This window comes from Arthroderma uncinatum, assembly GCF_011692745.1.
Source record: "Arthroderma uncinatum strain CBS 119779 chromosome Unknown scaffold2, whole genome shotgun sequence".
In the NCBI taxonomy this organism is placed as follows: domain Eukaryota; kingdom Fungi; phylum Ascomycota; class Eurotiomycetes; order Onygenales; family Arthrodermataceae; genus Arthroderma; species Arthroderma uncinatum.
The window spans coordinates 2,703,546-2,719,020 of record NW_022983864.1 but is presented as its reverse complement, the minus strand read 5'-3'; the positions used below and the strand labels follow the sequence as shown (position 1 = coordinate 2,719,020).

At 48.3% G+C, this 15,475-nt stretch overlaps 6 protein-coding genes across 6 annotated transcripts; 3 read left to right on the top strand and 3 right to left on the bottom strand.

The window, feature by feature from the left end:
- Nucleotides 1–2,106: 2,106 nt before the first annotated feature.
- On the bottom strand, nucleotides 2,107–3,093 carry GIQ15_02803 (GTP-binding protein ypt7; the record flags this gene model as incomplete). The annotated part of the gene is made up of 6 exons (XM_033550220.1): nucleotides 2,107–2,216; nucleotides 2,285–2,432; nucleotides 2,495–2,674; nucleotides 2,753–2,848; nucleotides 2,930–2,983; nucleotides 3,064–3,093. The coding sequence occupies 6 exons, from the start codon at nucleotides 3,091–3,093 to the stop codon at nucleotides 2,107–2,109; spliced, it is 618 nt and encodes a 205-aa protein (XP_033407381.1).
- Nucleotides 3,094–4,324: 1,231 nt separating this feature from the next.
- Nucleotides 4,325–5,106, top strand: GIQ15_02802 (Atg16p; the record flags this gene model as incomplete). The annotated part of the gene is made up of 3 exons (XM_033550219.1): nucleotides 4,325–4,409; nucleotides 4,484–4,857; nucleotides 4,936–5,106. The coding sequence occupies 3 exons, from the start codon at nucleotides 4,325–4,327 to the stop codon at nucleotides 5,104–5,106; spliced, it is 630 nt and encodes a 209-aa protein (XP_033407380.1).
- A 603-nt stretch (nucleotides 5,107–5,709) lies between these two features.
- On the bottom strand, nucleotides 5,710–7,275 carry GIQ15_02801 (uncharacterized protein; the record flags this gene model as incomplete). Its single annotated transcript, XM_033550218.1, has 1 exon — nucleotides 5,710–7,275. The coding sequence occupies one exon, from the start codon at nucleotides 7,273–7,275 to the stop codon at nucleotides 5,710–5,712; it is 1,566 nt and encodes a 521-aa protein (XP_033407379.1).
- Nucleotides 7,276–8,119: 844 nt separating this feature from the next.
- Nucleotides 8,120–9,444, bottom strand: GIQ15_02800 (PH domain-containing protein; the record flags this gene model as incomplete). The annotated part of the gene is made up of 2 exons (XM_033550217.1): nucleotides 8,120–9,178; nucleotides 9,232–9,444. The coding sequence occupies 2 exons, from the start codon at nucleotides 9,442–9,444 to the stop codon at nucleotides 8,120–8,122; spliced, it is 1,272 nt and encodes a 423-aa protein (XP_033407378.1).
- A 1,217-nt stretch (nucleotides 9,445–10,661) lies between these two features.
- On the top strand, nucleotides 10,662–12,173 carry GIQ15_02799 (glycolipid 2-alpha-mannosyltransferase; the record flags this gene model as incomplete). The annotated part of the gene is made up of 5 exons (XM_033550216.1): nucleotides 10,662–10,696; nucleotides 10,760–11,158; nucleotides 11,217–11,303; nucleotides 11,363–11,765; nucleotides 11,832–12,173. The coding sequence occupies 5 exons, from the start codon at nucleotides 10,662–10,664 to the stop codon at nucleotides 12,171–12,173; spliced, it is 1,266 nt and encodes a 421-aa protein (XP_033407377.1).
- Nucleotides 12,174–13,355: 1,182 nt separating this feature from the next.
- GIQ15_02798 (uncharacterized protein) lies at nucleotides 13,356–15,358 on the top strand (the record flags this gene model as incomplete). The annotated part of the gene is made up of 4 exons (XM_033550215.1): nucleotides 13,356–13,888; nucleotides 13,955–14,356; nucleotides 14,430–14,853; nucleotides 14,924–15,358. The coding sequence occupies 4 exons, from the start codon at nucleotides 13,356–13,358 to the stop codon at nucleotides 15,356–15,358; spliced, it is 1,794 nt and encodes a 597-aa protein (XP_033407376.1).
- Between the last annotated feature and the right edge of the window lie 117 nt (nucleotides 15,359–15,475).

Genomic DNA, 15,475 nt, shown 5'->3' with positions numbered 1-15,475 from the left:
ATAAATACAAGTCAATATAGTTCAATCATCATACTTCCTGGTTAGGATTATATACTTACCAAAACAATCAGGAAAACTCGAGTGGTCGGCGGGAGGTTGAAGGGCTCGTTTCCGGTAAAATGCAAAATGATGAACCCTGGAAAGAGTATGATGGAGTTGAGTACCCCAACGAGGCCAAAGAAAAGCAGCATGTCGACCCGCGACTCGTCTCCGACCCGTTTCTTCATCATAGTCGTATAAACTCCGTATAATACCGCGCTGAACCCGGCCATGAAGTTACCAAGAATAATCTCAGCAGCCGGTTTTTTAGGGAAAGAAGCCGTCTTTGCATCAGTCGAGCCCGAGATATCAATTCTAGATATCAGATATATGCCGAGAATTGACGTGATCACTCCAACGCATTTATGGGGAGTGAATTTCTCGACTCCGATAAACGATCCAAAGATAAGTGTCCATACTCCTGATGTACGTTAGTAGATGATATACGTTTTTGACAGGGAAGACTTTAAAATACCGCTGGTAGATGTCAAAATCGTAGTGCTGGCAACACTTGTGTGCTGTAGGCAGGCCATGGCAAAATAGTTTGCCTTTTCATACGCCGTTAGATAGATATTCACCGAGTGGTAATGCACTGCAGCCAGGGGGTATATATCTTACCACGAACTGAAGTAGTGGTTAGCAAGCTCCTAACAAATAGTTATCCAGACTGAGAAAAGGCAGAGAAGCGTTGCTTACCCATATTATACAAAACTCCAAGCTCAGTTTAGCCGTGGCTATGACTCCCAGCTTATCACTGGTAGCAGTTGTAGCAACCGTTACATGTTGTTCCTGTATGTCTGCGTCTGCTGGCTCTTGTGGCAGTTGGTCATGGGTTTCCTCGTCTTGATCGGAGTTCAAAATAGGCCTCGACTCGTCACCAGTGGTATAGTTGTCGAATTCCCTAATAAGAGATCTGAGAGATCTGATATCCTTGAGTTTCCCTGTCTTCCAGATCCTGTAAAGCCGGGTCCCAACAAACGGGATAAGTGTGAAGGTGAAGAAAGCGCTATTCAGATAGGTTACGAGGAACGGTTTAGAATAGGTATTATCGGCAAAGATGGTCTATTATTTGAACGTAAGAGATCAGTAACCCGTCGCCATTCAGCTATCATATTGTTATTGGTAGCCAATATGCGGTTTAACCCAAAGCTCCTCGAGCTGGAGACCTACGCTGGCAAGGAAATTCGACGACGTCCAAAGCAGAACGACGACCAGAAGGAGAGCAAGCCCTAGAGTCCGCCTGCTCCGCCTACCGGTGCTGGCTGGGGCCATCGGACTACGATCCCCGTCCAGGAGTGGTGTGGTTGCTGTTGGTGGTCGTCGATTGACGTTGGAGTCGTCCAGGGTTCTAGCGACACCCTGGTCGCCATCGTGGGAGGTGTGACTATCTTCCATTGTTGGTGCATCACCTTGGGATCAACCGAGTCGTCACAATGATTTTGCTCAGCAGAGTACGGAGTACTAAGTAGGGAGTACCTAAGGATACTATCCAGAGGGTTCGCTCTACTACTATTTTTGCCGATAGGCCATGGCTAGCGATGTAAACTCGGTGTAACGCCCAATTTTTAAGACTTACTAGCCAGAAACCTGTGGACATGGCGCTAAATTGGTAAAGTATTTCAGTCTGGGCCATCAATCCTGTTGAAATGCATAGTCTTCTTGCTGAATGCATTTACTACGAAGGAAATATTACAGTCGATCTGCTTCTGGCATAAGTCGGGTATATTATAGTCAACCGCCGAGGAAGCACCAATTATGAGCAGTACCAGACTGGATGCAAGAGGAGATATATAAAGAACGTTAATATGCTATATACGTATTAGGAGCTGCCAGTGTATAGCATAAGTATTCCAGACGGTGCAACAATTAGAGGTAAAGGTGAGCGGATAAAACCACAACTGGTCAAAAGAGGAGTAGATGCAAGCAGACTGTATGTGAGGGCCAATATCCTATATCCTACTAGAAGGCAAAAAGTAATACTAAACAAAAGGAACAAAACGCCGAAAGGGACCCCATGACAGATAGACAAGAAGGAAAGCTCTATAGGAAAGACCTGTAGAAGTTGTATTAACAGGCGCACGCATCTCGATCACTGTCATGCTGAACATTGATGACATCCTCGAAGTCGCCATTGAACTCTTCTGACTCTTCTTGCATAAGTGCGCTCTTGGCGATAACTATAGTTCAATCACTGGTGAGCAGACATCTCATGGTATATCATGAGCAAGGGCAGGTATAAACAAACCTTCAAACGCTTGTTCTACGTTGATAGCTTCTTTGGCACTGGTCTCGAAGTATGGAATGTTTCCTTTCGACTGGCAGTATGTGGAGGCTCGTTTCGAGGAGATCATTCTTTTGCTTTCCTCGACATCGATCTTGTTCCCTAGCACAACCTATTACTTTGTTTAGTAACCTGTTTTCCTTTCTGAATTAGCATAAAGGCGCATAGACTTACGAATGGGAAGCTTTCGGGGTCTCGCAAGTTGGCCTGAATGAGGAATTCATCTCTCCAGCTGTCCAGAGTTTCGAAACTCTTCGAGTTGTTGACATCATATACCAGAACGCAGCAATCCGCACCTCGGTAGAAGGCGACTCCCAAAGATTGGAATCTCTCCTGCCCCGCGGTATCCCATATCTACCACCATTCAAAGTGACCGTTTAGTATTTATCATCAGACAGGGAAATGTTTGTAGGTCTAAGAGGTCATATGTACCTGCATCGTAACCAGTCGTCCGTCTACCATAACTTCCTTGGTAAGGTAATCCGCTCCAATGGTAGCTTTGTAGCTAGCACTGTATTTTTTGTTGACCTAGTCATCAAAGAAAGGTGTTAGGACCATAGAGACTTCACGACATGGTCTATCTTTAGACACAGTGAAAGCAGCACTAACATATTGGTTCATCAAGCTTGTCTTTCCAACGCCACTATCGCCGAGGATGATGACCTGTAGCAGGAAGAGAGGCGTCAGTAAGGGTTCTCTTTTCCAGGTGGGGTGAATATATTCATCTATGGCTTGACACCTACCTTCAATAGAACCTTCTTGCGGGACGCCATGGCTGTGAGGCGGACTGTATTGCAGCAGAAGCAAGCTCAGGTTGTCTTGAGGTCTAATCTAGGAGGCAAGGAGTGGGAGAGCAGCGCTGGGGGGAGAGTGAGCAACCACACGCAGAACGGTGGTGCAGAAAGGTAGGTCTGGTCTGCTGGTGTGCGAGCTGGCAATGTTTCGTGGCGTCTAACAGCTGGGAGAGACTTGAGATATCCCGAGATGGACGGCTTCGAGGGAGATCAGATGGACGTTTGGGAGCTCGGGAAGCGCATAACATCATACATTTAGGACCAAGGACGCCAAGACCTACGCTATTTCTCCTGTAGCGTCACATGATGTCCGGCCTTCACCACGTTAACAGTTAACAGGTTGATATATTAAAAGGATAAGAAGAAGACGTTGGTATATTAATATGGGTGGTCATGTTAATCTATCTAGCTATGTCATTTACCGGGTGAGCTTCTCCCCTGTCTATAGCTGTCTAGGGTGTAATCGTGTCCAAAGAGCGGCCTGCCTGAACCTCCCAGCCCAGTCGACTTCACATATAGGGCGTCGTATACCCTGCGATTATGGGACGTCGTATCCAGAGCCCAAGGCCCTCCCTCAACTCAAGGCCTGTCTCAAGGAGTCTGGAGGACCACGTAATTTAGTCTCATGCAAAATCAGGTCAGACCATCTTGGATAATGAGATCTTCGGTCTCTTCTGTAGATACGATAGGCGAGGTAGCGTTGTAGATATGTGGTATGCGAGCTTGATACAGGCCAACTCTCTTCATCTTGTATCCCTTTCACATAGCTCCGTTAAGTAAACTGTCAAGTTAGGGGATTCATGTATGAAACATAACTCCAAAATGGATGGGTATAGATGTAAAATAAAAGTATGCAGTAGAGACCCCGACGGAGCAGTTTAGTTGACCTCAACTAAACATTTCAGTGCGCTATTCCTCAGATAAACCACTTCTCCCTATTGATTGCAAGGAGTGTGTTGGAAGAAGATGGTTATCCGAGTTGAATGGAAGTGGCTAAATCATGCCAAGCCTTCTTATCTGATCGACTTCTGCCTTACAAAGAACGTCATGGGGAGGACGCTTGCTCCCTGCTGTGAATATAAAACATCTCTATAGCCATGTCCCTAAGAAAGAAATAGGTTTGCTCTTGTAGTGTTGCTGGGCTCTCAAGCTAGTCACTTTCATCACAAGAGCCTGCTAACATAAGGTTTCTTCCTACCCCCATATAAACATGTCAAGCTGGCGGGAGGAATATTCCACGGCCCTGCATATCAGGGATCAGAGTGAGAAGGCAAATATCTCGGTCTTTGATGCTTGTATGTATTTTTCAATACCTATTCTTCTACAATACCCCGTGGTCTGTGAACTACGCAACTAAATCATTATATAGATACACGCCTAGCCGATCGGTCTGGCAAGTTAGAAAAGGAGCGAGTTGAAGCCATCCGATGTACCAAGGGTGTATCGAAGTCCAAGTCCCCTGTCTCTCCTGAGAACAAGAAGCCACTTGGACCAGATGAGAGTCATCCGTCGCCGGGGCTAGACCCCTTGCTCGCTGCAAACCAAGATTTGGCTGCTGCGCAAAAATCACGAGAGGAGCTTTCAAACAAGTTAGAACAAGCCATGTCAAGGCTAGAGAGGCTCACGAGGAAAGTGAATGCAGAAACGCAACGGGCGGCAGATCTAGCCGTGGAAAGAACACAGTTACAGATCCGCTTGAAGGATAGAGACGAGGAATTGAGAGGGAAGGCTAAGCTACTTGATGTTAGTTCAGATCTCATCTTATCTATATGCCTCCTCCGTAGAGTGGGCATAGTTGAGCTAACGTTAGGTGCTTTTTAGGATGTCCAAGATGAGCTTGTTTCGGTCAATTTACAGTTCAACATGGCCGAGGAGCGATCCAAGAGGTTTGAGGAAGAGAATCAACAGCTGGTTGATAGATGGATGGCGAGGATGGGCCAGGAAGCTGAAGCTATGAACAAGGCATCGAAGTTTTCGCAACCTGGCCTTTGATACTTGCAAGACTTATGATGGATGAGTGTGATTTATTTATCGTCCAACATAACTAGAATGGGTTATCGTAGGGTTGACGGCATTCTTGAGGAATGCTATGCTTCCCAATCAGCCTACAACTTCACCTTTATGATTATAGAATCTGCCACCATTAAGAATATAAATATACATTGGTTTTCAATTTCTTGCACCTGATAATTACACGAAGTGACTTGTCAGGGGAGCGATAATGTCGACTGACAATATCACTTCCCCACTATCAAGCCCCAACTATTCATGCCATCCGGGTATAAGTCTCCACGACACCAGCCCAATGAGTACTTCCAAAAGAGAGTGGAATAACACGAGGGACAGAAAAAAAAAGATATACCATACCTTGACATGATTATAACGATTGACTAACGTACCACCAAGAAAGAAGGGAATGAACCCGACGGAACCAAGGAACCAAAACATCTAGCGATAGCGACAGCCCCCATCTATAGTCATCAACGACATTCCAAAACATGTAACATGTAAACGTAATAATAACAGTCTAGGTCATGCTTCCAAAAAAGAGAATGTGAAAAATAGTGTAACCACTCGATGCCAGGCCGAGTTGTATTATAAAAGGGTATCAGTAAACGCTCGTAATCTCGAGCTATCCTTATTGGCAATGAAATATGTACCTCCAGCGTTGGTCCAGCTAACGGAGTCAGACCAGTAATTGTGCTTCTCAACTGAAAGCAAGTTGATCGGTGAGTTGAGATTCCGGGCTTGCATTTTATGTCCTGCTGGAACAAAGGACTTGAGCGAGACTATTTGGCAGCCCTCCTTCAGGTCAAGAAGGTGGTTGATTATTTTATTATTGGTCTCCGGGGTGAATGCCTGGTTGTTGATGAGAACAACATCGGCCCTTCGTAGAGCCTTGGCGATGCGCTCGTTGTCCAGGAAGTCCCCCTGGACCAGATGGACTTTGCCCGACGAAAGGCCCCATAAACGGCAGCGGGCTTTAAATTCAGCTTGCTGGAGCCGCGCCAGGTCGCACGCGTTCTGCATCATTTCGCAGCCCCAGCTCTCACAGCCGACTTCCAGAGCCGCCTGGAGGACGACGTTGCCCACCCCAGAGCCCAGGTCGACGAATACCTGGTCGGATTTTAAATGCGTCTTTTGAAAAATATCTGAGATAAAGCGGGGTAGGAGTTCTCCGTAAACGTTGTCTGTCCCGTTCTCATACTTCTTGAGTGATTCCACGCGCAGAGAGACCGTTCGACTATATACCTGGGTCAAGATTCGCTCTACCCACGGCAGAGACAGCGAATGGGTCGCATCGAGATGCTTGGAGATGGCGCCTTCGTTCCGTAAGCGTTCGATCGCCTTGTTATATGCCCTAAGCGTATCCTTGAACTCGACGACCGATTCCTGCTTGATCGCACGTCGTAAAAGACGGATAAACCCGCTGGACTCGTCGGTGAAGAGCGATATCTGGTCCTCGGGAATATAATTGTGTGATACAGTCTCAACCACCTGTACGATGTCCTCCAGCGGCTTAAACCCATCGTTTTCACGAGGTATGACCAGCTGATACTTCTCTCTCTGCGAGTAGGTAGGGTACTGGAGCGATATTGACGAGCATCCCTGAGGCTCTTTGAACGCATTCTTGAACCCGCCCGACTTCTTGTCGATCGACGCTATGTCTGCAGCATGAACCATAGGAAACGACCGTTCTCCAGCCTCCGAAAACGCAGCCTCGGAGCGTATACGCCGTGCCAAATCCGGCTCCGCGCTTGCGCTCACTTTTGTCCTCTTCGTCAGCCGGATATCCAAGGACTCATCGCTCTCACTGTCCTCACTGCTGCTAACGAGTTGCTGCACTGCGGGGGAGGACCGTTTCCGGGACACAGATCTCGAGCGTGGCGTGTTAACGGCGAGCAGGTCAGAGCTGTTGGGCAACGTGGATTTCTTCTTGACATGTCCGGTAGAGTCAGATAGGGTCGGTTTCCGCGGGGAGGTAACGGTCCGTTTGGCGGAGGATTCAGAATGCGCGCGGGCAGAGGGAGGTTTCGCGCTGTGCGAGGGAGCTGACGAGGACCGGATAACGGTCGGTTTGCACTCTACTTTTCGGATCTGAGCTTTCTGTGCCTGGATCACACCTGTTCCCTTCTTCTGGAGGTGGTCGAAGAATCCCATGGTCAAGGAGGCTGCGGGCCTTGGACGCGGCGTGTTTGAGGGCTAAAACGGCCAAGGAATGCGGGTGGCTAACGGATAGACAAACAAAACAACGAATGGCGGGTATGTATAAGGAATGGATTTTATAAAGATACCTTCGCAACGAAGCGTGAAGCCCGGCTCGTCTTCACTTTCGAGCTTCGCTTTTTGAAGCCGCAAAAACGCGCAGGCAGATATCGAAGTCACGAGACCTACATCACGTGGTCAAGGTCACGAGGACAGTTGAGGCTGAAAAGCTTAATGTGCTTAGTAATAACTATCTTAGCAAGCAAGGCGTACTCGAGTCCAACATAGCAGGTTTATATAGATGACAGCTGTACAGGTGTAGGAGGTAGAGTAACAGGCTATACAGTGGTGTAGGAGGTACGGAGTAAAGTATATTAGAGCTATGTATGCGGTAGAAGATATATAGTAAGTGCATGGATGGCAGGTGAGCTCGACGTTTGGGAGATTTAAACCTCTATCGCCGTAGATGTTGGAAGCTTTTGAACAGTTGGCTAATAGTAAAACACCTCAGCGCTTCGACAGGGAATATCCAGAAAGTATCGAAAGTATCGTCAGGACAGAGTCGACCGAACATTAGACAAATGAAAGGGAGAAAATGTTTGAGAGGCGGCCATAGCTCGGGGGCCTCGCAGCTCATAGTCCAAAGAGGAAGGAAATTATACAGAACGTATGGTATAGAGCAGTGGGTATCCGCTGTAATGAAATGATCAATCGGCCAGTCGCTTGGAACGTCGATGCAGAAGGGTATAGACATTAGAGGTAGGGAGATATTGAAGGGGAAAAGGAGGGTTAGTACATGTTATGAGCGAGCATTCAAAGAACCGCTCAGGGTGCCGGCTGGAGGATGGGAGGACAAATCTTGCAGCCTCATCAACACGCTCTTTACCGAACCAAGCCATTTATCGACCGATTCGTCGTCGTAGGCGCAGAACCTGTAGGTGACGTCTTCCGTGATGAGCTGGAAGCAAAAGGTCTTTGAGCGTGAGAGCGGATCGACCTCGGCGGCATTAATGACTTCGGCCATTGGTATAATCTTAACAGCCGAATATTCGTGCTGGTCCTTGTAGAAAGAGAGGTTCTGAACCCGCAGAACAGTCCATAATTTTTTCCATTTGCGAACACCTTTTCTACCCTTTAGGCATTGTAGATAGCCTTGAAATATGACGCCCTCGGGGTCCGGCTGGGGATGACTTTCGCTCTGACCACTGGTCAGACGGCGTAGCATGGCCTGTTGGTGTTGCTGAGGCTGTTGCTGTGGTTGCGGCTGCGGCTGCTGCTGGTGATGTTGACGGTCGCTATAAGTGGATTGGGAGAAGGATATTCGGTTGAGTACTGGATGGGAGGAAGATGAAGGCATCGACTGGCCGGCAGCGTCAGAAAACTCGGAGCAGGATGTGATCTCATTTCCCGAGTAGTCTTGGGTCGTCCGGCGCTTCAGTCGAGGGCCCGGTGCGGGTGCTGTGAGCAGAGAATGCGCCTGGCCAGCTCCTCTACCTTCGACATCCGACATCTCGCAGGCACTCTCGTCTGGCTCTGCGGCTTGCTTCCGGCCGTGTATCTGCTCGTAGTAGTTGACCACCGAGTCCGGATAGTCGACCGAGCATTCCCGGTGCAGCTGGTCAACCCACGACTCCGCCTCCTCCGCCGACGTAGCCTGGAACCGGTAGTTCTTCGAGGGCGAGAAGATGCCAAAGACGTTCGGCCTGTTCGACCTGGACGTCGCCTTCAGGTGTGCAACGGCGGATACGTCGGAGAGGTTGAGGGCGAGCTGCAGACGGGCCTCCTCCTTGTCTTTGTATAGCGAGAGCAGGTTCGGCCGCAGGACCAAGTATCCCGGCTTCCACGACGACTTGAATGCCTGTCTTTGTCAGTAATCCATTGACCTTTAACATATAGCAAGAACAGACATACATGCTTGCTCTTCGACCGCCGCAGGACCTTGCCTCGCTTCAGCACGCGATCAAACTCGAAGCTCCCGTTCTCGTTGACGGGCGAAAAGGCATCCAGGCCCGGTATCTGGCTGCGACGGACGCCTGGTCTTTCAGTCTGCCCGTCTCCCGCGATCGTATCCATCGCCGCCGGTGCTCGATCCCCAGGTGCAGGGAGTTGTAGTTTGAGCGACATTTGATCCGGGGTCGAAAAGAAATATTTATATACACGCCACGCCCACGACTAGAAACAGGCCCACGTCTGGCGTACAACAGGGTCAAGCGAGCGCAGCAGAGGGCCCTTGAGGATCATATTTATGTCTGCTCGAGAGGATCTGAAGAGAACGCCGGCGCTGGCAGCGGGTTTGAAGGGAGAGGGAGAGGTTTCAGGTCGCCCCCAGTCGATGTAGAGCGCTAAGTAAACAAACTGGCCTGGAACTGGCCTGGATACGACGGGAGATGCTTAATTAATTTAATATATTAACGTCCAACCAGCCTGATACGCTGTACAATCGTTCAGGGGCTCCCCTATTCACCATCAGACAGCCAGACAGAAGACAGGATACAAGACAGCATAGCCAAACAGCCAGACAAGCCTATAGACAGAAGCCAAACAGACAAGCGTATAGACGAATAAAAGACAGCCTGGCATTGGCGTTGCCAATATCAATATCAACCATCTCCTACTCTCTCCTTTCTCCCTTTTCCTCCGTCGAGGCAGGCTTGGCATGTTTCCTTTTTGCTGGCGTTGCTCGCGGATTCTTTCGTCCATCCAACATCAAAGAAGAATAGAACGAGCCCACGCATAGGAGACAAGCGACATCGTCTCTCTCCCGGTCTGCTCTTCCCGCCTCGCTCGATGGCTCTGCGTTGCTCGCCTCGTCTTCCGTCTCCAGTCTGAGCGTCGTTCGTCCCCGGTCGCCCTCCTGGCTCTGCTCGTCGTCTGCGGCCATTCAGCCAACCCTGCCGGTCTCTCTTGACCCGTCGCTCGTTTGATCCCTTGTCCTCCGCCAGAAGTCTCCTCCGGCAGCTCACGCCTCGAGTCTGCTGTGCTGACAACTTCTGTCCGGTCTGAGACTGCCTGCTCGACTGCTTGATTGACTTCCTGATCGATACACCGCGCGCAAACCGCTCCCAAACCCTGAGCTTGAAACACATCCAACCACCGCAATCATGGGGATCATGAAGAGACTCACAAAGGGAGTGCCCAATATACTCTCGTCCTCACCGTTGGAAGACAATTTGAACGAAAAGGGCACGATAATATCGAGGTTTGCTTTTTTTAAACGCCGCATACGACTACGGAGGAACTCTTCCATTTCGATCCCACTGGGCCTTGTTTTACTATTTCCATGCATTGTAATAATCCTTATTGTTCTCCTCTTCGTTACTCACCCTTCTTCGCCTGGTGGAATGTTGCTTCCCACCGGCACTCCTCCTTCTATAAGGTTTGTTGTCTTTCCACCCCCAATTTGGCGTGACCGGAAATGCTGATGGCTCTGGATCAATAGGAAAATTAGCGAGAAATACGATAAAGTCTTCGAGGTCGGCTGCAGAGAAATCGATAACAGTAAGCCGCGAGCAAACGCCGCGTTTGTCGTCCTGGCTAGGAATAAAGAGCTGGAGGGAGTACTCCAGTCTATGAAGTCAATTGAGCGCCACTTCAACCGATACTACAATTACCCTTATGTCTTCTTGAACGACGGAGACTTTGATGACAATTTCAAGGATACCATCGCCAACTACACCAGTGCCGACGTCGAGTTTGGCAAGATTGACGCTACAATGTGGGGATACCCCGACTGGACCGACCATGAGGTAGCCAAGGAAGGCATCCGCAAACAGGGAGATGCGGCTATCATGTACGGAGGAATGGAGAGTTATCACCACATGTGCAGATTCTACTCCGGGTTCGTATTCTATATTCTACATCGGCCGCTTGCTCAATGCTTACTGACCTACGACCAGCTTCTTCTACAAGCACGAGCTACTACAGAAATACGAGTGGTACTGGCGCCTGGAACCGGAAATCAAATATTTCTGCGACATCACCTAGTTCGTCTTCCTCAATTCCCCTCCGACATGTACAGTTCACGGCTAACCTTATAAACTAGTGACCCTTTCCTGGAGATGGCAAAGTATAACAAGACGTATGGCTTCACAATTGCTGTCAAGGAACTCAAAGAAACTGTCCCCAACATATTTCGCTATGCATCTGCCTACAAACGAACCAACAACATTACCTCCCAGGGCCTATGGGAGATGTTCCTCGAGGACCCCGTGGAAGAGGAAAAGCCGGCAGAAGAAGCCAACGTCCTCCCGGATGAGATTCTACAGACCCAGCCCGGTGCCGCAGGTCTCAAGGATGTAGACCCAGAGGCAATGGAAGGAGAGACATACAACATGTGCCATTTCTGGAGTAATTTCGAAATCGCCCGCCTGGATTTCTTCCGTAGCAAAGCATACGAAGATTTCTTCCAAATGATGGACAGGAGCGGTGGGTTCTGGAACGAAAGAGTAAGTCCATCTCTTCTCTTTGTAAATATATATTTTACACTCGCTAACATGGAATTTCGTGTCTAGTGGGGAGACGCTCCCATTCATTCTCTCGCTGCTGGAGCACTCCTATCTCCCTCCGACGTCCACTACTTCAGAGACTTCGGGTACCGACATACTACAATTCAGCATTGCCCCGCCAACGCCCCTGCCAGACAGCGCGTACGAGATCCATATCTAGAACGAACCACTCTAGATCCGAAACTACGCCAAGAAGAGGACGAATACTGGGATTCCCCTGACCCGCCCAAGGAGAATGGTGTCGGCTGTAGATGTCGTTGTGACACCGATATTGTGGACGTGGAAGGCAAACATGGCAGTTGTCTAGCTGACTGGGTCAAGGTCGCAGGAGGATGGGCATCGCCATAATTTCAGTAACCGTTTATTTTACTCTACCAGCGCGACACTGGTTCGGTAGCGCTGAGGCACGAAGATATATTATGACATGTGTTTCCCACCTCCTTTTTTAGCAGCCAACCTCTAGTTTCGTTCCTCTCCTTATATGCGAGAGTATCGACGGGAAGGCGTTTCTTCTTACCGGCCAAAACCCCCATTCACCTCCCAAATACCCTAAAAATGCCATTACCATACAACATTCCCCTGTCTGTTTTTGCGCTCGGTTTGTTAAATACTTCTTTTTTTCTGCTTTCGCCCTAATCACTTACATCAAAGTCTCTGGAGTGCCCGAATCCCGACCCATTCCGTGCGTTGCCCCATTGGAATACTCACGCCTTCTTTTCCCCCCTATTAACTTGCATTGGCATTGGCTGAGTTTGACTTGTTCCCCTTTCGCGAGATAGAAAAGGGGCTTCATGTCAGTGAGCAATAGCCTATTAAGGCAGAACGATGTTCATTATCATTTAATTCTACATTTCTTCGGCTCGATGCCTTTCCCTTTCTCCCATCCTGTGCCAGCTTGCCAAAAAAAGATCAACCAGAAATAAGAGAGAAGAGAAGAGTGCGAGCCCAGCCATTCTCTGCGCCTGTCCGGAAAATATCCTTCATTAAATGAATGCAGGCGAACGTCCGCTCTCCAATCTCGTGCTTTCAAACGGCCTTGGTGTACTCGATTAGACCCATAACCAGAACTATTCAAAGACTTTTACCTTTTAGTGTTTTCCCTCCATTTCAAGTCGCTTCTTTTGAAAGTTGTTGCTTTTATATAAAATTTATGTGTTGCGTTTTATTCTTCACCCTGTCTTATTCCCATCACATTCTCAATTACCTCTTTCTCACTGTAAACTGTTGCGATTATTGTCTTTCTTCGTTTACCTGTCCTCTTTATCTCCCTTTGAGGGACAAAGTCTCCGCACCTCTTACTCACATACCCTATCCTCGTAATTGAATACATACAGACCTCATGAATAATGGAATAAATGGAAGAATTTAGAAATCTGGAGTGCACTATCAGTCTCAGTTCAACGTTGGCCTTCGGAGGTGGCCGGGTACCTGCCGAGCCATGCAGCCAGCGTTTTTTCTTACTTCAACATCAATTCTTTGCATCCTCAAACCCTCCCAACCCTCCGTATTTTGGTTACTCATCGAGTTAAGATGTTAGAAGAACTCCCCGCCGAACTTGCCTTGTTCATTTTCTCTAAGATCGAAGACCGCCTTGATCTTAAATGTTTGTCTGAAGTGTCAAGGCGGCTTAATAGACTTGCAATCCCATTCCTATACGAGTCTATCCTTATTACAACAGCCGAGAAAGCAAACGGGATAGTAAGAGCGCATCAGAGAGCTGGTGTGCTTCAGTATACCAAAGACATCCAGGTTGGGTGCGAAGGGAATGAGGAATGGTTTGACACGCATAATACGAGCGAGAGGGTAGAAAGGTGCCACCACTCGAAGTGGAAAATGCGCACCGATGACGATGACCCAAGCTCAGACAACGATTCTGGAGGTCCAGATGATGGGGTTACTGCTGATGATGAAAATCTCACCAGCGCGGAGCTGGAGGACAAGAAAAGATGGATTGACACGGAAGGCAAGGCTAAATTTTACGCCGTTACTGATTTTATTGAATTCAGACATAGAATCCTGTCTATTCTAATTAGATGCAAGGAGCGGACACTAAGGAGCTTTAGGTGAGCCACCACTGATCGATGATATGGCTTGATGATATGGCTCGATGCTAACATACGACGTATTAGATGGGATCGTAAGGACTGCATCCCTCCTGAAATCCTAGGCGAAGAGGGTTACCTGCCTACGAAACAAAATCCGCTAGAGACACTTTTTATACGCGCTGATGGTTCATGTAAATGTCACAGTTATAATCCCCAGTTATTCACAAAGCTTAAAAAACTGGCGTGGGATAATTTGGGGGCTAGGCCGCCTGTTGGTGAAGAGGACCTTAAGAGACTTCGAGGCTGCTTAGAACTCGTTTCGCACCAGCTGGTTTACCTTGAGCTTGGGCTCAAACGGTGGGAGTATTTATTCCATAACCCTAACGATGATGATGCGACTATTTCACAGGAGATTATAAAACCTAGTCCCGGCCCCGGCGGCAAAAGATTTCAGTTCCAGAACCTACAGCATCTATCCTTGACGGGGTTTAATTTCGAATATGAAGGAGTCGACATAGTAGCGGATTTGAATCCCGCAACCCTACACTTTAACAATCAGGCTTTGTGGCGAGGAGTGGCCAAATTTCCTTGATCGGCTCAATGCCTCGGAAACTCCATTTTGCCTACATACGGTAGAGATACAGGCCTGGACTGAATATGATACCGAGAGTTCCGAAAATGAAGACATTACGAGGTTCATCAATAGATGCGAACCACTTGAGAACCTTTACGTTGCTCTGAGAGATCAAGATGGAGCACTAGAACTATGGCAGTCACTGTTACGGCATCGGTATACACTCAAAGCGTTTGTCTACTATGTAGACCCAACCGTCAGTACCCTCGAAGACTCTACTCCATTCTATATACACGACGCCGACGTTTCATTTGGGAAGCCCCATAGTCACAAAACGAACGCCGAATGGAATCCCCTTAGAGACCTCGACCTAGAATTCCTTGGGGTCAGCTATGATTTTGAATACTTGGTACGTCCCATCCAACAAGTTCCCTTAACACTAGTAACATTACAAGCTGACATGCAAGCTAATGCTATAGCTTCCGGTCTTGGCTCCAGTCACAAAAAACAGATGTCTTAAGGTCTTGCTTATCCGGAGAGATCCTCTTTTGGTGATTGACCGCCTAAAGGCAGTTGAAAAGCCAAAGAGAGCGACAGACTCAGAGGACGATAAGAGTGATAGTGATAAGGATGAAGACTTTCAGGACTTTGACGAGTTTGTTCAATGGGCGTTTGGACCAGAAGGATTTCCATCCCTACAGATGATCGGGCTCGGCGATTTCACAGATAGTATAGAGCCTCGTGAGAAGGCACTACTCTGCCCCAAGTCTGATCCAGAGTCCGAAGAGGTGTTCCCTGGCAGGAACTATCGCTTTGTTACAAGACGTGATTGGGCCCAGCAGGAGTTGCTTCGCAACTATGCCGGCGCAATGCAAGCTTGTCCTACAGACCTTATTGAGGAGTGGACATTGTGAAGCACGCATTTTGATGACAGGCGGTTTTGTGATATCTCAACTCTGGTGTTTTGGATGTCTCCTGTCGAAAACACCATGTATATATTGACGAGCTGCCTCGTCTCATTCTTGTCTTGT